The sequence below is a fragment of the Prosopis cineraria genome, unplaced genomic scaffold (genome assembly GCF_029017545.1).
Source record: "Prosopis cineraria cultivar Desert tree isolate PC_DT_omini unplaced genomic scaffold, ASM2901754v1 PC11, whole genome shotgun sequence".
Lineage (NCBI taxonomy): Eukaryota > Viridiplantae > Streptophyta > Magnoliopsida > Fabales > Fabaceae > Prosopis > Prosopis cineraria.
The window spans coordinates 17,118,066-17,142,106 of NW_026555342.1; the positions used below are offsets into that span (position 1 = coordinate 17,118,066).

Genomic DNA, 24,041 nt, shown 5'->3' on the forward strand with positions numbered 1-24,041 from the left:
CTATCATCCAGTTCACTTGATCGCATGTATTTTTCTTCAAACATTTATCCGTACCTTACATGCTTCAAATATTTTTCTTCTTCATTCTTCAAGTATTTAGTTAGAGGAGTTTGTTTAATTAATCCGAAAGAATTTTATAATTAGTGAGGGGTATTAGGTGGACAAAATTAATAATTAATAATTTAGATAAAACATGTAAGAGGTGTTTGTAATAAAATTGTGGGAGTATTGTATTGCACATCCATTGGATCTGCTTTATAAAGGGAAAAGGAACGGCATAAAGAGATGGTTGCATCATGCATGCATGTTCTTCTTTTTTTGTTTAAATCGAATGTTTGATTCGCTTATAAATTCAAGAAAACATTGTAATCATTGGAATTTGATTCTCTCTGTATTTAGAATTGACATAACTGAGATACAGGGATTGCAATTTGGATGTGGAAGAATGTGATGCCTTTTGAGTGGAAAATGAAAGTGAAATGAAAAAAGGAATACTTATATTAGATTTACATTTGTGCTGTCGACATTAATTTGGGAAGATTTAAATTTAAATTAGATATGAGAAATTCTTAGATAAACAAACTGCATCACATCATTTATGATTTGTCCAATTATAATAAACTAAGTCATCTAAATGACATTATTTAAATTAGGTTTATTCTAATAACAAAATACATATTTAATTTTTTTCTCTCTTCATTATCATTAATGTTAGAATCAATTTTTATTTAATATCATCTAAATATCATTAGACACGGTGTATTCGATTTACCTGGAAATTGATTATGCTCTATGTACGAACATAAGAGATGCTTTACTGCTGGTGGTTAAAAAAAAAAAATTAAAAGCAGATGAAAGGAAAAGAGGAGAAAAAAAATGCTTTGCTGCTTTATTTGATACTGAAAGGACCGACACGATGGGAGGCTCAAACATAATTAAAGACGATCAATTATTTTTTTTTCACGAATAATAATAAAAAAAAAGATACGTTATAGCTAGCCAGATTTTAACCAGGTGAATCGGATACATGGCCAATATCGAAACACTGTAGTTCGAAACATTTTTTTTATGTCTAAAGCATTCTTTGTTTAATACTCTATTGTATAAAATTTGAAAAATAAACCATACCATATTATTAACTATAATTTGTGAATACTCTAATTTGTGTCATAATTAAATTTTATTATATATAATTACATATTAATATTTTATCGGTATATTGATTGATAATGACAAGGATAATGATATATATACTCTTCTCGTTTACTATTATAAGGTATTTTTAATTAAATTATACTCCAATGAGCTATCCAATTGTTTTTAAAACTATGAGAAATTCTTAGATAAACTTGATACACCACGTCATTCATTATCTATTCAATAAAAATATGCATTTAGATGACATTAAATATAAAATGATTCTAACATTAATGCATGATAGAAGAGAAAGAAAAAAAATATGAAATTAAATAGGCATTCCATTATAAAAATAAAGTCATTAAAATAATAATACCTAAATTTTTATTTGATTAAATTTGTGCAATTTTATTGAATGAATCATGGATGATGTAGTGCATTAAGTTCATATAAGAAATTCTTCATAGAGCATTTTTCACTTTGAGGTGTTCAAGGGACTTGAATCCTCTAAATTGATATTCATAATTTTTTGTGAAATTTTTTTTTACATTTCTACTCATTTTATTATTTTTTATGAAATATAATTCTTCCCTCTCTTTTTTAAAAATACTTAATTAAATTCATAAAATTTCAACTTCAGAGGATTCTCTCGCCAAAAAATTTTTAAAAAAAAAAAGAAAAAACCTTCCGAGGTCCACGTTTAATAATTGAAAGCATCGAATCCAAGAGTCACACAAGTGGAGTTAAACTAACCGCGCTATAAGCATATAATATGAAATAGTATACTACCAAACATGTTTTATAAAGTAAATTGATAATAAAATATAATGTTATCATATTATCCATTCATAAGATCCACCTTGTTAAAAATGGGCATAATTCTTATTTAGAAAAAGGGGCACAATGAGCTGGTTATTTTTTCTTAATCAGAAAAATTTGAAAAATAAAAATTTCTCAACAAGTTTGCACATGTTCATAACATTGAATAATTTAAATGCATTCATAGTAACCCAAATCTTTGTCCAACTTAAGAAGCCCAGTTGCTTGTTCAATAAATTTATTATTTAATTCATTCAATTGATAATTTATGACACTAATAAATATATATAGTAATATGATGATGATCAATTATCATAGAAAATAGATATTATGTTTAATATCTATTTTCTTAGGGAAAATTTTTTCTCTTTTCAGAAATCATTGCATGCTTTGTAATCATATTAAATTTAATTTTTTGTGCTAAATATCAAAAAATATAATTTTGGGAGTCAAAATATAAAACTCCTTCATATCACAAAAATAAATAAATAAAAGTTAGGCATTAGTGGCTCCTCCTAATCTCCCTTGTCTCAACCACTTGAGTTGTCAATAAAAGTTGGCCCAACCTTTATAAACCTAGCCCATAAAGGTGGAAGCTCCATGAGCTCTCTTATTTTAAAATCAATACTTCTCTCAAGTCTAGCCTTTATTAACAGGGTTTAGAGTCAAGTGCTAGTATAACTTTTTTTAATTAAAATTTTTAATTATATTAATACTTGTATGAATTACAAAGTACCTTAATTAAATATTTAAAAAATATATAAATGTTCTTTAGTCATGATTATCATTAATCTTCATTATAAAACATTAGTCCCTTAATAAGGAGGTTTATTTGGAGGAAGTTGTTCTATTTCAACATCACTAACTTAATATATTAATTTAAAATTTTAAGTAAATTATATGAATAAAGTTGCAAACAAAATTATAAGAGCTTATGGACTACCCTTAAAAGGATGGCTTATAAGGGTAAGGCCTAAACAGCCCTTTTATACTAAAATTTTTTTCTTCTTCATTCTTCTAAGTTTGGCCTTGAAAAATATAGAACCTAAAAAGGAAATTTGCTAGGCTCAGTTTTTTTTTTGAATTAAAAGAGGCAAGGTTAAACTTGAGAAATAATCAGACTTTAAGACATGCCAAAAGTAAATTGTTCAACACAGATAAGGCTAGAGCCGGCAATTCAGGCGAGCTGAACTTATTCGGGTCGGGCTCAATTCAAGCTGGGTTTATTCGGATCAGGTTTAAAGAATCTTACTCTTTTTAAAAAGCCCATATAGTTAAGCCTGACCCTAACACCTTCGAGCTTCGAGCTTATTTGGGCCGGCCCGAATACTCAAAACTTTTTAAAAAATATTTTTTTAATCAATTTTAATTTTTAAATAATTTTATTAAGCATAAAATATTTTTTTAACTTAAAAGGAATAAAAAATAATAATTTATTAACTTTGTAGTTAAGTACTTAAGTAGCTATGTTACTATTTTATTGTATTATTTGCAATTTATTCATGAATGTTTCCTTTACTTGTAAATTGATGTCTTATTTATTTAAATATTTTCCTTATCATGGTTATATAAAAATATTTATATATTTTAATTAAATCATATTATTTTAATTATGATCAAGTTAATCTCAATTCAACTACGGTTAGACCACTAATTTAAAATTATTGTCCTAATTAGTTCAAAATTTTTAACAACTATTAGATAAATTGTACTTTTCATTTTTAAAAATAGGAGAAAAAGCCATCATTATATTATATAAAAAAATCATTTAATTATGGATAAAATAATATTTTTTGAAATTTTTTCTTTAACCTTTTATATTGTTTAAGTCCTATATACAAAGAGTATTTATTTTAGTTCATTCTTAATTTTTAACTAAGTCTGACGTGGATGATAATCAAATAATTATCTAAAAATATTAGTTTATTTATTATGTTTGTTTACTAGTAAAGCCGGAATTTGTACATACCTAAATTTTATTTTTGAAATTATTTTTAATTTAAAATTAATTATCTTATTTTATAAAAAATATAAAATATAATTTTTTGGAGAAGAAAGTGGTGTACATGGCTCAATTTTTCTAAAAAAATGATTGAGTCTTAAAGTATAAAAATTAATATTAAAATATATTTTAATTATTGTTTTGATATATTTTATTTGATTAAAAATTATAAAAATAGGAAAATATAATTTTATTTTTTTAAAATAACTATAGTAATATACTCAAATATATGGTATTTTAAAATAAAATGATATAAAATTTAAAAAATAATTAATATTTATTATGTTATATATATTTTTTAAAAATATATTTTTTCTATTTGGGTATTTGGGCCAAACCTGAACCTGATCAGGCTTGTCTCGAATTTTCTATTATTTTATTCGGGCTCGAGTCTATATTTTTTAGGCGAGTTTGGGTTAGCCTGTCGAACTTGACCCAAATTACTGACTCTAAATAAGGCTAAGTTTTTAATGACAGTTGAATCCACCATAGCATCGATGTACGTACCATGCAGTGTTGTTTTATTAATATTCGTAAAAATAAATATTAATTGTTAGTTCGGCCTTAAACAATTAAGCCGCTCGCTGTTGAGGGTCCGCTTCTTCCAAAGAAAGCATTAAGACATCTTTTAATTTACATTTATTTTTTATTCGTAAATTTCAAAATTAATTGTCATTCATACGTTCTAACAATGAAAGCATCGGATTCCTAAATTATATTTTTACTTCTAAATTGTTTTCCCTCCGATCTTAATTATAAGATAATGTTAATAAATTTTTTTATATTTTCAATTTCCAATTTTGTCATGCACTCATTAAAATTAATAACCACAATAAAGTGTCTAAGAATTGCAAATTGGTGCAATTAAGAAGTAATATTAAAAAAAATTAACTACTATAATATTGGATTAAATTAGATTTTAAATTTTTGCCTTATAATTAGGATCATGAGTGTTATTCAAGATAATTATTGTCCATCTTAATTACTACTCGCTCCGGTTCTATTTATAGGATAGAGGGAAAATGATTTTTTTGTCCTATTTATTAGTTATTTTATTTATTTTTTATCACAAATTTTTCTTTTTACCTTACATTGAATATTGAAGAGAGAAAATATATTGTGTGTGTGTGTGTGTGTGTGTTTTTAATGGGAATAAAGTTGAAAACTTATTAAGTTTTTAAATAGAGTTAATAAGTTTTAAAATTTTCTATGGAAGAAATACTCTTTCCGTTTTTATTTGTAAGAAAAACTATCACTTTTTACTTTTTTTTATATAAGCAAAATCACCTATTTCAATAAACATTTATTACACATTTTTTAAATCATTCCTCATAATTTACATTAATGAAAAATAATTAATGCATGCTAATATTGATTAACATAGGAAATTTTAATCAAAATTTTTTATTTTCAGACATAATTATTATGGTTAACTAACTTTTTTAAATTATATAATACAATTTTTTTCTTATATATAGAAACAAAAGGAGTATATTGTAACTGATTTATAAATAAGACCAGAAGACTGTATGATTTTACACTTGTAATAAAATTTAAAGGCTGATGATTTGAAACTTAAATACTTGACCGTGAAAAATTTCATAGGTTCTAACATTTCTCCAAGTTTCCCTCAGCTTATAGAATCAAATACAATATATACAGATTGTGACGTTTATCACAGCCAGTAGAATCAAATACCCTTCTATGCTTTCAATAGACCAAGACTCCGACAATCATACATGGTAAACAGCAGTACTTTAAAGTTTCCATTATCAAGTGGCAGTGGCCAAGGATCTCTCTCTCTCTCTCTCTCTAAAATAATGGTTTCGATTTTGAAGCTCTTTAGCTGCACTTGATCTTCTAAGTTCAAATCCTATATATGGCAGAACTAATTAAGAAGGAGAAGTGGGAATAAAGAAGGGAGAATTACATAAAGTCACAAAATAGAAAATTTATGACAGTTAGATTGATATCCAACAAATTTTTTTTAAGAAATAAGCTACAAATATTAATCCAAACAGTTTTAAATAGGAATTTCAATTACAGATTCATATTTAAAATTTAAATATCATATTTGCATTTAAAACTTTTGAATTTGCAAGTGTCTAAATTAATATTTACACCTGATGTTGTAAAAAAATTTATCAGAAATCTAACTATCATAAATTCATGATTATTTTGGGACTTTAATGTCATTCTTCAGAAAAAGTAGGGATCGATAATAGTAATACCATAGAGTCTTAAATTGGAGTCTTCTAGTTAACTTTTTTTTTTGGTTGAAAGTAATCAATTATTATTTACAACTCACGCATCCATATCTCAATGTAGGGTTTGAGCACCTCAGCACTCAGCAAGCAAGTGGCATTCCCACTGAAACAACTTGTTATTGACATTTAAACACAATTTGCTAGTACAAAATATCAAACATCAATAAAATATTGCTGCAAAAGTAAGACAAGAATATCCAACAGAAGAAATTTTGTCATCAATTAAAATTTTTCGTAAAGTGTTTTACTTATTTATTTATTTTCAAAACAAGTGCTCTAAGAAACGATGCAAGTCCAACAAAAGCGAGGCTTCATCTTCTGCACCATCAATTAATCAGCAAGGAAAAGGGGAAATTTTAGTGAGGACCAATTGATTCAGTTTAAGTTTAGTAAAAGCCTCTAAAATACTGAAATTTTATTGCATACGTGAGGGATTGAAATGAAATTAGAGAGCTGACTGAAATGACCTTATTGTCCTTCTAGTTAAATGAACAATTAGTATATGAAAATAAATAAGTGACACATGGAAAATGAACAATTGATGCAGGAGAAATTTTTAAATCTTATTAATAGCATAACACTACTACAAATATAAACAAGTGAAACTAAACAAATGAACAACTCATGTAAGGAAATTAAATAACTAATGTATGAAAAATAAACAATTGATGCAGGTGGAATGTGAGTTTCAAATTCATAAGTGTTATGTTGTTAATGAAAATTGCAAATTTCACCTACATTAGTTATTCATTTTCAATATATATCAGTTGTTCATATCCTTCATTAGTTGTTATTGTTAATAGCTTCACCAAGGACAAATAAAGTCATTTTAGTCCCCACATGTGCAGTGAAATTTCATAATTTTAAAGGTTTGGACTAAAATTAAGTTTGAGTTAAGGGCTTCTCACCAAAATTTTCGCCCAGAAAAATAATCTTGTGCACCGTTTAGACCCTTTTTTAGCACTAACGGATGAGACTACAGTTTTATTTAATCATTTTTATATAGAAAAATATTTATCATAAATATTATAAAAAAAATTTAATTAATACTAATATATTAATTTTTTAAGATTTTTTCCTCACACATTAAAAAAAAACAGCTACTTCAAGAAACGATATAAAAGTAAAAAAAAAAAACAAAGAATAACAAGGGTCCATCCTCTGCATCATTTGGATCCATTTTCAGCATAGACGGGTGAGACTGCTGTTTAATTTATCACTTTGATATTCATATTAATAAAATATTTTTAAAAATTACTTATGATAAATATTATTAAAATAATTTTATTTTTAATTAAAAATTTTGCCTCGCACACAACAATTCATATATGGAGTCATTCAAAAATTAAAAATCTCTCTGCATAAATCTCTCAATGTATGCTATCGGAAAAAAAAAAAAAATCTCCGTACATATTTTTGAAAAGAATGACATTTAAAGACCCCTAAGAACATTAATTACATTAAGATCGAGTTTAAAATTTTGAAATTTCAGATATGGGTCTTGGTCTTTAGCTGAAATTAAAACTTTTTCAGTAAATTGCTTTTGGTACTTATATTTCATATTTTTAGAACTCATCTTCAACATTTTCAGTACTTAGTTTTTAACTTTTCAACAGTTTAGATATCTTCAATACTCATCTTTCATGTTTTAAGTACTGAAATGAATCAAAGAAAAGTGTTGAAATTATGGAAGATGAGTATTGAAAATATATAAGATGACTGGTGAAAAATTGAGCACTGAAATAGCTAAAATTAAATACTGAAAATGTGGAAGCTGAATACTAAAAATATATGAAAAATGAATATTGAAAAAATTCACTTAGAAAAATTTAATTCCAACAAAGGATCATATAGTCTTTTTTGAAATTTCAAAATTTTAGGATCCTTAAATGTTATTTTTCTTTTATATTTTGGTAAATTAATTTATTACTTATTTCCGGGGATAATCTCCATCTCGATTCGCAGTTTAACCATATACTTGGGAGATATCGCATATCACAACAACCAAATGAAATCCATGGACCTCTCATAACCTCAGCTTTCAACCTCAATTAGCCTCACCATTGCGATTATCGCAGCCCCCATATGGCGATTCCAGTGGCCTCACCTTCTTCATCCTTCAGCTTCACTAGCGAAACCAAGTTTAGATATGAATATGATGTTTTTCTGAGTTTCAGAGGCGAGGATACTCGCCGCTCCTTCACTGAAATTCTCTACGATGCTTTGCGACGTAAGGGAATCAACGCCTTCATTGATGACAAGAAGCTTGGAAAAGGGGAAGAGATCTCTCCTACGCTTCTCAAAGCCATAGAGAGGTCCAGAATTTCCATTATTGTCTTCTCTACCAATTACGCTACTTCTACATGGTGCCTAGACGAACTCGCCCACATCGTCCGGTGTATGAAGGAGAAGAAGCAGGTGGTGATGCCCATCTTTTACAAGGTGGATCCGATGGATGTTCAGTATCAGAGAAATAGCTTTGAGGAAGCCGTGGCTGCTCTTGAAGATAGATTCAGCGATGACCTGGAGAAAGTGCGAAAATGGAGGTCTGCTTTGTCTGAAGCTGCTAGCTTGTCGTCAGCATGGCTTTTTGATGATGGGTAGGTTTTGTTTGATTGCCTTGTTCCTTATGAGACTTTCTATCAATCTATTGGCGGTTTCTGATGAAATAATTGACGTGCTAATGATTAAAATGTCCAAATATAATCGGACTTGAGTTAATATGAAAAAACTTGAACATGATAAAAAGTTGAAAGGATTAAAAACTCAAGCTTAAGATTGAGTGGTGCATGATGTGGTATTTTTCATTTCTTATCATCGGTTGGTTTTCTCCCTCCATTTTCAGAAGTCTAAAGGTCAATCTCTACAAACTCAAGTCTTGAAAGGTTTTTTTTTTGAAGTATTTAAGTTTTTGAGTCTTTAAAAAAAATCTAGAATTTAAGTTTTTTAACATAAAAATTTTCATATTAATATTTAACTGTAATTTTTTTAATTTTACCAATAAAATCACAAAATAATTTTTTTTTGAAATTTGCTAATATGATAATCACTGGACCGATGAAACGTCGAAGATAATTATCCTTCTACATCAAATGTGACCACGTGAGGATTTTGATGAATCGAGTAGAAGATATGCTTTGAAGCATACAATCTATTCATCCTGGCTGTCTTGCTATTTTGTTTTAAAGGCTTCTGAATCCAGTTCTTATTCTAATTCTACTAATCTACTTTCGGAACGCAATACTATATGGGCCATTGATATATGAAAAAAAAAAATCATTTTTCCTTTTAAATAAACTAGACATGTCGATCTTCGTATGTATTATATTGAGTCTAAAAAATAAATTATACTGTTCACACACACACACGTACTTTGTGCATAATGTATTTTGAATTAAATTTTATATTTGAAGATGCTGAGATGATTTTTTATTACTTTTTTTTTTTTGGCCAAATAGACCTAATTACGGGACTGCATAATATTTTATTCTTTCGCATACACGTTCATTGCACCCTGATTCTTTTAGTTTTCTTAATTAAATGTGACCATGAGAGCAGCAAATATTTTTACAGATTTATAATTTCAAAATAAAAAAACTTTTGCATGTGAAAGAATAAAAAAACCGAGAGCATATTGATATCGAAGTTTCCTTCAAAGAACTAATTAAAATAAGATTTTATAGCAAAAATATATTATGAAAGATCAAAAAACATAAAAAAGAAGACATTTAGTGTGAATCATCTTGAAATTAAAAAGAGGATATGTTTCTGTAGGTACGAGCTTGGATTCATTGAAAGGATTGTCGAAGATGCGTATGCCGTGCTACCACCTAAGCGCTGCCATAAAACTGATCATATAGTTGGACTTGAGCCTCGTATTGAGGAGATAATGTTACTTCTGAACAGATCTGATGATCGGGTTTGTATGTTGGGGATTCATGGAACTGGTGGGGTTGGCAAAACAACGATTGCAAAAGCCATCTATAATTCGATCTTCTACCAATTTGAAGGCTCGTGTTTTTTGTTTGATGTCAAAGAAACATCAAACAAGTATCAGGGCATTGTTCGCCTTCAACAGACACTTTTATCAGAGATTCTTGAAGAGAAGAGGATGAAGTTTGGTAGTGTTGATGAAGGAATATCAAACATAAAACACAGACTCTCTGGCAAAAAGGTTTTGTTGGTTCTTGACGATGTTGATGAGGTTGAACAATTAGAACAACTCGCTGGCAGTTGCGATTGGTTTGGATCTGGAAGCAAGATCATTATAACAACAAGAAATAAGCAATTACTAATAGCATGTAATGTTAAAAGAACATATGAAATGAAGGAGCTAAATTACCTTCACTCCATTGAACTTTTTTGCTGGTATGCCTTTGGTTTGAGCCAACCTAAGAGACGCTATAAAGGCATGTCAATTCATGTTATAAGGTATGTGCATGGTCTTCCTCTGGCTTTAAAATTAATAGGCTCCAATTTGGCAAATAAAAGCATTGAGGAATGGAGATCTATATTGAAGCAATATGATGAGATCCAAGAGAGAACTATTAATCATGTACTTAAGATAAGCTATGATTGCTTACAAGACGGTGCGAAGCGTATATTTTTAGATATTGCTTGTTTCTTTAAAGAGAAGAAATTGGAATTTGTTGAAGCAATACTAGAAGCTTGTCATTGTGGGGCAAGGTTTTATATTGAAGTTCTTGTTGACAAATCTCTGATAACTATTCTTGATCATGGTTACTTGTACATGCATGATCTAATTCAACATATGGGCAGAGACATTGCTAAAGAAGAAGCACCATGTGATCCTAGTGAATGCAGCAGATTATGGTATCACAAAGATGTTCTCAAAGTACTGCGTGAAAACTTAGTAAGATTTTAGTTCTTGTTATTCGTTTTAATTTATTATATATATATATATATATATTCTTACACAATAAAATTTGGCAATACCTAACTTTGTTCACCTTTGTGCTTGAATTACAGGGAGGAAATAATATTGAAGGAATAGTTCTTGATCCACCTCAACAAGAAGAAGTGGAGTGGAGTGGTTTAGCCTTTGAGAAGATGAATAATCTTAGAATTCTTATTGTTCGCAATACCAAATTTTCAGCAAGCCCTAAATATCTTCCAAATAGTTTAGTATTACTTGATTGGCAGGAATATCCTTCCATGACTTTACCACGTGATTTTTGTCCTCCAAAACTAATTTGCTTCAAGATATACGGAAGCCCTTTTAGATGGGAGGAACCACTCAAGGTACATTTTTTCACTCTTTGTTCTTTGAATGAGAACTCTTAATTAACAATGTTCCTAAGAGCTTGTTGGTTGATGATAGAGTATAATGGTGTCACACAATCCATGTAACCAACTCCACCTAGTTATTTCAGCTGTGTTTTTATTTCTTTTGATCATTTAAAAAACCTCTGATGTATTTCTTAAATATGCATAAATCTCTTGAGGCAGTGTTTAGATTAGTGTATTTGAATTTGAATTTTATATTAAAAATGTTTTCCTTATTTAAAATTCATTTCTTAAAACTCAGTTATATTGTTACGAAATTTCTGTTTGCATAATTTTTTTTTTCAAAAATCAGTTTGGTAAAATTAAAAATTGGTTAGATTTCACAATTAAAATTGTTTTTGGATGTATTATTGATAAAAAGGACATTGACTTTTATTATTTGTAATTTTCGTGATACAAATGCAATATATTAGAAATGACTGAAAATATATATGATAAAAATTATAATATGTTAAATAATAAAAAATATAAAATTTGATATAATGGACAAAAATTATATAAATAGTTCAAGATACATAAATACTGGAAATTAATCAGGGTAACATGGTCAAATAAATAGTTAGGTATACGTTTTTAGCTCCCTTGTAAATGCCTCCAAATTCAGTTTCAAAAGTAAGACCCTTTATGTTCAGTAAATGTGCTTCCAACAACTTTCGAAATGTGCTTTATCAAGATATGATTTGGGTACAAATTTAATACCCAAACAATTTTTGTCAGAAAGTTCCAAAAGTACTTTCCATGAGGCAAAAGTTGATTTCCCAAACAGCTCTTAATGCTAGTTTTTGTTTTGCAGCTTGAATATGTGACATATATGGATTTCTCGAAGTGTGAATTCATAACAGAAGTACCTGAGTTGTCTCGATTTCAAAATTTGAAAGAATTGAGCTTTAGTGAATGTCACAATCTGATCAAAGTCCATGATTCAGTAGGATCTCTCCGTAAGCTTGTCGAATTAGACGTTAGCAAATGCATCAAACTTGCAAGCTTTCCACATGAAATCAAGATGCCATCTCTTGAAGTTCTTAATCTCATTGATTGCCAGAGTCTTGACTACTTCCCACACATTGTGGGAAACATGGAACCATTGATGTGTATTCTTGCAGATGGTAGTGCTATTAATGAGCTCCCATCTTCCATTGGAAATCTTCCAAGGCTTGAGGTTTTGAGTTTAACATCCTGCAAAAGTCTTAGGAAGCTTCCAAACAGCTTATTGACATTGCATAATCTTAAAGGGCTTAAATTAGGAGGTCTGAAACTTCATGGGAGAAAATCTTTGAAGAAATTATTGCAAGAGAACCAACCACCAATTATGAGCTGCTCGAAGTTAGATCGCTTGGATCTCCATGATTGTGGTTTGTTGGATGAAGATCTTCACCTACCTCTGAAATGTTTTAAGCATGTGAAAGACTTGATTCTATCATGGAACGATTTTGTGTCACTTCCTGAGTGTATTAAAGAGTGTGTTCACTTGATGAACCTAGAAGTGAATAACTGCAAGAGACTCAGAGATATTCCAGAGCTTCCATCAAGATTAGGGGACATAAGGGCAGAGAATTGCACATCATTAACTATGGAGTCTTCGGGCCGTTTATGGTCTCAGGTTTTTCTCATGCTTTTTCTATTTTTTATTTTATAAATTAATCAAGTTAAATAAAGTTTGAATGGTAAGATAGTCAGATTAATTATTTCATGTTGCAAAGCCCCTCTACTTTTAATTTAGGAGTTTATTTTGGATTTGGGTTTCTGTTCTTAAAATCCTTTTAATATTGACATTCTCTTCTGACTTCTATCACTATCAGCAAATTAATGTACAAGCTGATAGATTTTTTAGTTGATCTTTTCTGCTCACATGTCACTAGATAAAGGCCAGTTTGATTTCTTCTTTTAAAAATTGTTTTCCATTTTTTAAAACAAAAATTAAAAAAAACTTAATTAAGTATTTTTCATTTAAATATTTTTAAAATTTTACTCATTTTTTATTTTTAAAATTAAAAATGAAAAACATATTAGATTTTTTTTGCATTTCTTTTTTGAAAGCACACTATATTCTACTCTTAAAACTACCATCAACTATGATAAATCACTGTCATAAACCACGGCCAATATAGTCTTTGATGACTTCTATTATCGGCTAATATTTTAGCTATGAAATTGTCTTGAAAATAACATAATCAATCAGATTTTCTTTTATTTTTTTATTTTTTTAAAAAAATTAAAAAGTGGTTTACAAATAATTTTTAAAAAATCAAAACGAGAACAAAATCAAATAAGCTCTAAATCATTGTCACTACTGTGTATTTTCCTGTACAAGATAACACAAACCATATAAAATTAGGGTTTGGCAGGAAGCTACGAGAAGCTAATAACCATTTTCTCTTTTGGAATGAAACCAAGCATTTTGTTGTTTTGATAAATTAGGCCATAAAGTCCAATCGCGTGACCATCTCGATGCCAGCAACAGCATATCCTGACTGGTTCGACCATCGCTGTCAAGGAGGGATGTTGTCTTTTCGTGTTCATGGCAGAAATTTCCCTCGTGTTGTCATCGCATTTGAGACAGGGAAGGCTAACAGAAATAAGACATGCTACTTTGATGTCTTTATGATCATCAATGGCAGTAGCAAAATGCCATGGATGCAAATTGATTTTCCAATTCTAGGTGAAGGAGGTCGTGTTTTGGTTTCTTATACTGAACAAGGTCATGTGTTTTTCTCTGATCTCCTCGGCGAATTTACAGAAGAAGAGTTAGGGGGGCTTAATAAATTTCTGGAATTGGATTGGAATGACGTGGAAATTCAAGTTACATGTGACTCAGATGATATAGACATAGTTAACTGTGGAGTTTATGTCGACAAGAAGCAAACAAACATGAAGAATGTCCAGTTCAAGTCTTCTAGAACTTCACAGAAACGAAGAGCGATAGCTTCTCTTCCTTCTGAACCACCCAAGAAGCTCCTGAGAAAGTTCAAGACTACTTCCAAAAGAAATATCAACAACACAAAGAAAAGGACAAGGTGAGCGAGCATGTATATATTGCCGTTTCATGTGTGTTGATTATTTTATTAGTTATTATTAATTTTGTTTCCCTTCCGTAGGAGAACTAAACCACAGCATTTTCATCCGTGGTACAGGAGGAGAAAGATGTTTTTTCCAATGGGTAAGAATCCCTTGAGGTTTGTGTATCATTATTAGGTATTAAATATTCCAATTGCGCGCCATCCTACTGTGAGTCAATTAATTTCAATGTCAATTGCAAACGCATTACATAGTAAATAATTGCCTATATATGTGACTATGCGTCCACTCCAAAGAAATTCGACAAGAAGTGTCTAAAACTTTAAACTCATTTTCATATAATGTTTCCCTTTAATTTTTAAAAATGATACAATATAACTGTTACTAATAACAAATGTTAACTTTGACATTATTTGATCAAAAAATAACAAAATAGGACATCAAAAAATGACACAAAATGACTAATAAAATTTTCTTGGTTCCTTTTTATATAATTTTTTAGGTTCTTTACAGTAACTTTTGGGTCATTTACTGTAATTTTTTGTTATTTTTTATAATTTTGTCAAAGATAACTTTTGTTAATAGTAAGGGGTTAGATTACACTATTTTCAACTTACATTAAAAATGAATTTAGGATCTCAAACTTCTGGACCTCTTGTTTATGGGCCAATTTTCTCTTTTACCTTTGTAATTTTCTGATTTTGTCAGCTTTCATAGAAGTATTCAGTTGTGATCGTGACAATATGTATTGGCGAATCAGAACATAAAATATATGAAATCAATTGAGCGCCAATACCTTTGACCAATCAAAGGCCAAATTAATCAATTCAGTAGTTAAGGAGTTACACAATGTGTAAGCATAACAATCCAAACTCAGGACGCAGGCAATGAAATGATGAAAGCCAGCCATGGAAGCAGAATTATATCATGCTGCTTTTCATCATAGCATCAGACAAAATCAAATAATCCAAAACTATTGCAAGAGGACTCATATATATATATATATAAACCAAGAATTTTAGTGCATCATTTTATATCAAATATGGATTCTGCATATCCCAGATATGTACTGCAAAATCATCCAACAAACTCACATCAAGCTCAATGACAAGTTATTCCTTACTCTAACTAAAATTATATCATTTAACAAATTTATTAAGTTGATATAAGTGATAAAGACTCTTGTTACTTAAACAAATAATTGGGAATTTAAATCTCATTTTCTTGGGTATATATACTAACATAGTTAAATGAGTTTATTCTTTGCTTTCATCTCCACTGCTCAAGAGCTCAAGGCCTGTTTGAAAATATATCAAAACAAGTGGGATACAACCAAAATAGTCGTATGAAAAAGAAAGAAATCCCAAGGTATACAAAATTTTCAAATTTAAAAGATGAGCAACTAGGTGGACTTGGCTGACCCAATGGAACTAGTCCGACCCGTTTTCTAGACTGAGTTAGACTAAGCAAATTGGGCCAAGAATTATTTAGCCAAGTTTTGAGCTGTGACAAAATCTACCCTGCCTGGCATGTAGTAAATTGTTTGATATAAATATTTGACATATTCAAAATCAAGTTTAAATCCCTGATTAGAGAGGTACTTACATGTAATATCCAACAGTGTCTCAAATGAAATTATTTTTAATAAGAAAATATTTGTAGGTAACAGAAAAAAACATATTCTCTTTTATTTTAATTGTGTAGATCTTTAAAAATATATTTATATGTGGTTTTGTTCGCCCTCCCTTTTCTCAGAGTTTATCCCCTAAGTTTTCTTGGTGGGGCACCCCTAAAATTCGATCCCACAACCTCTCCTACAAAGTGAAGTAGTGGGCAACATTGGTACTAAGTTTCAAATAAGTACTATAATTTATATATATATATATATATATATAAATGTGTATAGTAAGTAATATATGTACACACATATTTTCTCATATTAATATATAATAGTTTGAAATTATACAAAATTCTATATATATCCATAAATTTGAATAATAAGATTTTTAATATTTGAAGTCTTAGTCAAGATTGTTAAACTTAGTCTTTTGTGTTTCATGTATATTATTTATTAATACAGATAAACTCACATCACATTACAAATGATAATTATAAAAGGGTTGGAGGAAGAAGGGGAAGCTATGTATGATGAAGAGAATTGCGTCTCCCTGTGAGGTAAGAGCAAAAGAAAATACTCATATATGTTTATATAAATTAAATGGAATGAATTATGTTAGAATATATTATCCTCAAAAATTATTTTCTATCACACTCATACCCGGGGAGAAGATTCTCTCCTCTTCCTTCTCACCGTCTTCCCTTGTATTCCCTTTCTAGCCTTTAGATTTGATCTATTATAAAATTATTATTAAAATGTTAAATTATAAAAAATATAAATAATAAAATTCAAACTACCAAAAATTTAATATGAAAATTTAAATAATCCAATAGAAAAAAATAAAATGAAACATTTCATAAGAGATTAAATTTGGACCATCTAATAATTTTGATTTAATAGTCAAAAATTATGAAAAGGAAGGGAAGAAGATGAGAAGAATGAAGAGAGAATCCTCTCCCCTCACAGATAGTTGACTATGCGCTTATATTCCAAGACAAAAATAGACGTTTTTTAAAATAGTCAAGCAACATAATTACAGGAACGAGAAATGGTATGGAGAAGAAATTAGATACAAGTGGCATTCTTATTATTATTATTACTCCCTTCATCTCAAATTATAAGATACTTTTAGACAAAATCTCATATACCAATAAAATTCATTAAATACATTTTATAACCTTATTTTTTCAAGACAAAAATATAAACTTTTAAAAATGCTCTTCATTTAATACTCCATTGATGAAAGAATATTAAAGAAAGAGAATATATAGGAAAGGTAATATTGAAAAAGTATTATTAATGAAACTTTATTTTTCTTATATTTTGAAACGTTAAATCTTTTCTAAAAGAGTCTTATAATTTAGTAAGGAGAAAAAAATATTTTAAGGAGAAGATGAATGGCTTTTATATGCATGTAGTAACAATATAATCATTATGACTCTTAAAATCTAAAATACATTAACCATATTTATTACATGAATCAGTTTTTTACCAGTATTTATTACATGCTTGTGCCTGAATCTCCAATTAAAGTTTTCATGTCATGAGTTATTTAGTCCAATGTAAATTGCTTTCTAAAAGCATCTCTTGATTCAAAACATCGAGCATTGAATAAATTTTATGTTTTTTTTTCTCATTTATAACCTTACTTTTTTTATTCCTTATTTTTAAATGCTCCATATTTAAAGACCATATATGTGTTATTATGAACTCTTGAAAGGACAAAAATGAAAAGATGTAAACATTTTTTTGAAAATCAAAGTTTCAGCTAACAATGGATTAGTTAGCAATGATATATATTGTGATTTGGAGGGAGTATTTATCTTTAAAATATAATTTTTTTTATACAATTGGAAATAAAGCCAATAATAATTAATATATTTAATACTGTCATTATTACATTTAGAGGTTCAATGAACCTCAAAAAATAACCTCACTCCTTACATGTATAAATGCCGTGGCAACTCAATCATCCTTTGTCAGACAGAGAAGAGCTCACATGAATCAAGGATCAACCATGACGCCCCTCTTCTATTATTCTATCATATTGCTTGTCTCTCTCTTCACTCTCAAGTTCCTTCTCCAGAGAAGGAGGTTCTGAAACATCCCTCCAACACTGCCTGATCTTTCGGTGATCGGAAACCTCCATCAACTCAAGAAGCCACTCCATCTCAAATTACATCGCCTTTCGCAGCACTATGGTAAAATGTTTTCTCTTTGGTTTTGCTCTCATTTGTTTGTGGTTGTCACATCGCCTTCTTCTGTTCAAGAATGTTTCACCACTAATGACATCACATTGGCTAACTGGCCTTGGCTAATCAATGGAAAGTACATCAGTTACAACTACACCACTATATCATTCACCAGCTATGGCGACCACTAGCGTAATCTCCGGCAAATCATGATGGTTGAGATCCTCTCGACACATCGTCTTAACCATATATTTCTTGGAAACAAGAACAAACGAAATGATGCACCTTACAAGAAAGCTCGCCCATGTTTCCTACAAGGGCTTTGTCGAGGTGGAATTGAAATCGAAGTTTTTAGAGATGACATTTAACAATATAATGAGAATGATATCAGGGAAAAGATATTTGGGAGATGACATTGATGAGGCAGATGTGGAAGAGGCAAAGATGTTCCAAAATATCATAAATGAGTTACCAAAGTTGGGAGGGGCAAGCAATGTTGGAGACTTTTTGCCCATATTGAGGTAGATTGATTATGATAACTTGGAGAAGAGGCTTAGAAGTTTTTCTGAGAGAGTCAATGAGTTTTTGCAAGGACTCATTGATCACCATCAAAATGCAAGCCATGCAGAATATACTGTGGTTTATCATCTATTGAGTTTACAAGAATTAAATCCAGATTACTACACCGATCAAATCATCGAGGGGTTGATTTTGGTTAGTAAAACGATGGAGGGGACAGAACGGAGGAAGAGGCAGAACCAGGAATCAAAAACTCTGGAAACTTTCTCCCTCAATCACCGAACAAAGATGAAGAAATGAGGAAGAGAAGAAATCAACGCGTGCGAGTTCTGATTTTTTTTTTTTTTTACTAGAGGGGCAAAAATGTAATTTTGACAAAGGCTGAAGCAAAATAACATTACGCTTTGTGCAAGGTTCGAATACTGGACCTATAAGTACACACACACTGAGTTACCATTCAACTACCCATTAATTTTGTTAAATTACTCCAAAATTTATTAGAACTACATTTAAATTATCTAATTATAATTTTAAATATACTTTAATTAATTTTCTTTGAGTCACTACAGCAACTTTTTTAATTGCAATGAAATTAGTGACATTAATTATTTGGAATTAATATATAAATATTTGTGCTACTCTTTCATAATCATCTCTACTATTCAATGTGACATCTTAACTGGTAATGGCTTTTTACACAATTACAAAAATAGGTTTTAGTGATATTTAAAATTTTAATTTCGTGACGTTCATAAAACACTATAAAATTCAATGATATTTTAGATTTTAGGTAAAGTTTCATTAATTAATAAAATGCTACAAAAAATAGTAGCAACAGTGACCTTTTTTTTAAGAAAACGCCACCTCTCAAATTATTTTTTAAAAAATAAAAGAAAAGAGAGGTGGCATTTTTTGTAGAACACGCCACCTCTTTACTTAATTTTTTAAAAAATAAAAAGAGATAGGTCCTATTTCCTTTTTTTAAAAAAAATTTAAAAATTACCACTTTTAATATATATATATATATATATAATTTCTTATATATCTATCAATTTTTATATATATTTTTCTTAGTAAATACACAATTAATTTATACAATAAATTTTATTTATATAATTAACAAAAATAAATAATCAATTTCAAACTATACAAAACTATGATAAATTTAGTAAGGTCATAAAAAATCAAAGATAAAGAAAAAAACATAAATTAAATATATGTTAAGATATATAATAAGATTTATCAGCAATTTTTGCAATAAAATTATCAAAAACAATACTTACAACAAAAATAAATAAACAGTGAAATCAAAAAAAAATATGACTGATATTTAACAAGTTTCTTTCTCGATGGTTAACAGAGATTATCATCATTACTATCTTGAAAGTTCAAAGCTTGACAAAACTAAATTATTTATCACTGAAAGCACAAAGATTGAAGATTGTTGTCTGTTCCCCATATTTGAAAAAAGATTTATACGCAGAGAATTATTTCACCAACAGATATACCTATTAACAAATTAAAAGAACAAACCCTTCAATAGTGAAAAGAAAAATTGTCAAATGAAAATAAACATCAAAAAAATCATAAAGATCCATATATATATATGGATCTGTGTGTGTGTGTGGATAGGTAGATAAAAGGTAATAAAAATAAAAAAGAAACCTATTATTAATATACTCATACAAGCGACCTTAGCAAGAGAAAATGACAAGAGCACTTTCAACAATTAGAGAATAGATAATTTATAGATTGCAAGAGATAAGAGCAAACGACTAAGATAAAAAAATTAAGGTTTAAAATTTTTAACAAGAGTTAAAAACCGTTCTCAATTTTAAAAAAAATAATTAAAAATTACAATGATAGCAATGCTGCTACTATGATTTTTTTAAAAAAAAATTAACTAATTAATAAAAAATAATTTTAAAGAGAGAGGTGGCATTTCCATCACCTGAAAATACCGCCTCTCTCATTTAAATAATTTTTTAATATTTAATATTAAATAAATAATATTTAATAATTATGTACTTTAAAAAAAATATTAATTACAAAAATTTTAATCCATAAGAGAGACATCTATCATTTAAATAATTTTTTATTATTTTATATTTAATAAATAAAATTTAATAACTATATATTGTGAAAATAATATTAATTAATATAAAGTTTAATATATAAGAGAGAGGTGGCATTTCTATTACTTGAAAACACCACCTCTCTCAGTTAAATAATTGTATTAATATTTAATATTTGGTTGAAATTATTCTTTATATGTATATTTTTTAAAAATTATATTAATTTAAAAAGAATTTAACCTCTAAAAAAGAGGTGGCGTTTCCACCACCTAGGAACGCCACCTCTATCATTTAAATAAAATTTTATTATTTTATATTTAATAAATAAAATGTAATAATTATATATTTTAAAATTAATATTAATAAATAAAATAATTAATATATAAGAGAGATGTGGCGTTTTTATTATTTGGAAACACAACCACTCTCATTTAAATAATTTTTTAATATTTAACATTTGTTAAACATTATTTTTATATTTTTTTTAAAAAAATAATATTAATTTAAAAGAAATATAATTTATAAGAGAAGGTGGCACTTCCATCACCTAAAAACACCACCTCTTTTATTTAAATAATTTTTTATTATTTTATATTTAATAAATAAAATAAAATAATTATATATTTTTTAAAAAATATTAATTAACAAAACATTTAATTTATAAGAGAAGATGGCGTTTCCATCACCTAAAATTGCCACCTCTCTCATTTAAATGATTTTGTTAATATTTAATAGTTGTTAAACATTATTTATATATATATATATTTTTAAAGTAATATTAATTTGAAAAATTTTAATCTATAATAGGGAGGTGTCATTTCTGTTACTTGAAAACACTACCTCTTTCATTTAAATAATTTTTTAATATTTAATAAACATATATTAATATTTGATAAACATTATTTTATATACATATATATATATTTTTAAAATAATATTACTTTAAAAAGAGTTTAACTTATATGAGAAAGGTAGCATTTACATTACTTGCAAAAGTCACCTCTTTCGTTTAAATACTTTGTATATTATTTAATAAGTATATATTTTAAAAATAATATTAATTAATAGAAATTTTATTGATTAGAGAGATGTGGCGTTTCTTTTAACTAGAAATGCCCACCTCTCTCATTTAAATAATATTTTTAATATTCAATTTTTAATAAATAATTTTTTATAATTATAAATTTCAAAAATAAAATTAATTATTAAATAAAATTAATAATTTAATTATTTTTTTAATTCTAATAAAGTGATTAGGAGTGTTTTATAATACACCAGAGGTATAACAAAGTTCATTTCAAAGAAAGCATACTGAAGTATACTATTCCATTTTTATTTATAAAAAAATTACTTTTTACTTATTTTTTTTATTAAATAAAATCACATATTTTAATAAACATGTATTACATATTTTTTAAATCATTTTTTATAATTTACATTAATAAAAAATAATTAATACATGCTAATGTTAATTAATATAAAATATTTTAATCTAATTTTTTTATTTTTAAATATAATTATTATAATTAATTATTTTTTTTAAAATTGTGTGACATATTTGTTTTATATATAAAAATAGAGGGAGTATTTACGTACAAGGCATTTTCATTTTAGTTCAAACAAGGAAACCGGTGAGGCACGTTCTTCAAGAATAATTAATTCTGACACCTGACAGTATTGGATTCCAAAAGACACCACCCAGCTTGAAATGGGTCCACCCAGAAAATAATCTGGACAGTTTTATATTAATAAAAATGAAAAATTGTAAATTTTTTAATAAATATATACATCATTAATTTAATAATGTTATCTGAATAATTTAATTTAATATTATAATTTTTATAAATTAATTATTTAGATATAAAATTTTATCTACAAGGTTTAAAGTTAAATTTTTTAATAATTTTATTTTAATATTTAATAAAATAAAAAATTATTAAAAAATTTAATATTAAATTTATATTGTTCAAAATATATCTATATTAAAAAAATTATAAAATTAAAAAATTTATTTCTTCAATAATTAAAATACATAATTAGATATAACTATATTAATTCATTAAAAATTTAACTAATTGCCATTATTCTTGATCCTCTTGATCATGACACATACTCACATTGATATGTTAACCCGATGTACAAAACGACAAAATTACAAATATTACATTATGTGTCTATCTTCAATAACGTTCAAAGAAACCAGTGGGGCATCTTCTACAGCATTTTCAACAATGACACCTGACAGTATTGGATTCCATATAAGACACCACCCAGCTTGAATTAGACTTGCCAGTCGCTGTCAATTTGCTTAATTTTGAAACAATTAATATTTCTGTAATTAAGTTTATGCTCAGCTAACGCGATAAAATTAAAAATATGATGATATAAAAATGTTATATATTGAGAGAGCTTCTTCCAGCTGACTTATTTTGAACTCATGTTAGCTAGTAATATAAAATGTGAATATCACATATGTAACAAGTTGAGGGGGGAAAAAAGGGAAATTTAAGTTAAAACACAACAATGGATATGAAATAATTCCCTCATGATTATTGACTCTTAATTTTTTAAAAAAAAACCCAGAATTCACTGAAAAATTATAACTCAAGAATCGAACGAGTATTGACTTTGAATAAAATAATTTTTCATTTACTTTTATAATGTTTTTATTTTTTAGAACAGTCGCTTCCAGAAACGATAAAAGTTTAACCCAAAAAAAAAAAGGGATCATTTTGTGCAGTCTGCACCACTCATCGGCAAACTTGTTCGAAGGATTGTCACGTATTAAATATAAACATTTTCTTTAATTACAATTCGAATATTAATTTATCATATTATGAGGAATTAATTTAATTTCTCTTTTCATTAATTCCATTAGGTCCATTTTCAGAGTTGATTGGCCTGAATATTAATTAATTAATTAATTTATTATTTAATGTTTTTAAATGAAAAAATTATTTATGATAAATATTAAAAAAAAAAATTTGACCTAACAATATATAGATATACTTGTTTTAATAATGTTTAAAAATTTGCGTCTGGGCCTGGGCTCAGCACCAAAAACTTTTGTTCCCGAAAATCGAACAAAAT

General features: G+C 27.7%; 1 protein-coding gene and 1 pseudogene across 2 annotated transcripts; both read left to right on the forward strand.

The window, feature by feature from the left end:
- Window positions 1-8,220: 8,220 nt before the first annotated feature.
- LOC129285873 (disease resistance protein Roq1-like) lies at window positions 8,221-14,908 on the forward strand. 2 transcript variants are annotated; one of them, XM_054921818.1, is made up of 7 exons: window positions 8,221-8,825; window positions 10,000-10,656; window positions 11,005-11,098; window positions 11,215-11,487; window positions 12,326-13,132; window positions 13,951-14,546; window positions 14,628-14,906. In XM_054921818.1, exons 1-7 carry the CDS (start codon window positions 8,311-8,313, stop codon window positions 14,722-14,724), a joined length of 3,039 nt encoding a protein of 1,012 aa, XP_054777793.1. In that variant the 5' UTR covers window positions 8,221-8,310; the 3' UTR covers window positions 14,725-14,906. The 2 variants fall into 2 exon arrangements, with proteins under 2 accessions (XP_054777793.1, XP_054777792.1); XM_054921817.1 differs by having other exon boundaries at window positions 10,000-11,098; window positions 14,628-14,908.
- Window positions 14,909-18,182: 3,274 nt separating this feature from the next.
- On the forward strand, window positions 18,183-19,176 carry LOC129286215 (cytochrome P450 81E8-like; annotated as a pseudogene).
- Window positions 19,177-24,041: the final 4,865 nt, after the last annotated feature.

Bases quoted from the DNA above. Each gene is read 5' to 3' on its own strand.
- LOC129285873 (XM_054921817.1), top strand. From the start codon at position 8,311: ATGGCGATTCCAGTGGCCTCACCTTCTTCATCCTTCAGCTTCACTAGC. The intron at 8,826-9,999 runs GTAGGTTTTGTT...ATGTTTCTGTAG, and splicing joins GCATGGCTTTTTGATGATGG to GTACGAGCTTGGATTCATTG. The intron at 11,488-12,325 runs GTACATTTTTTC...TTTGTTTTGCAG, and splicing joins GATGGGAGGAACCACTCAAG to CTTGAATATGTGACATATAT.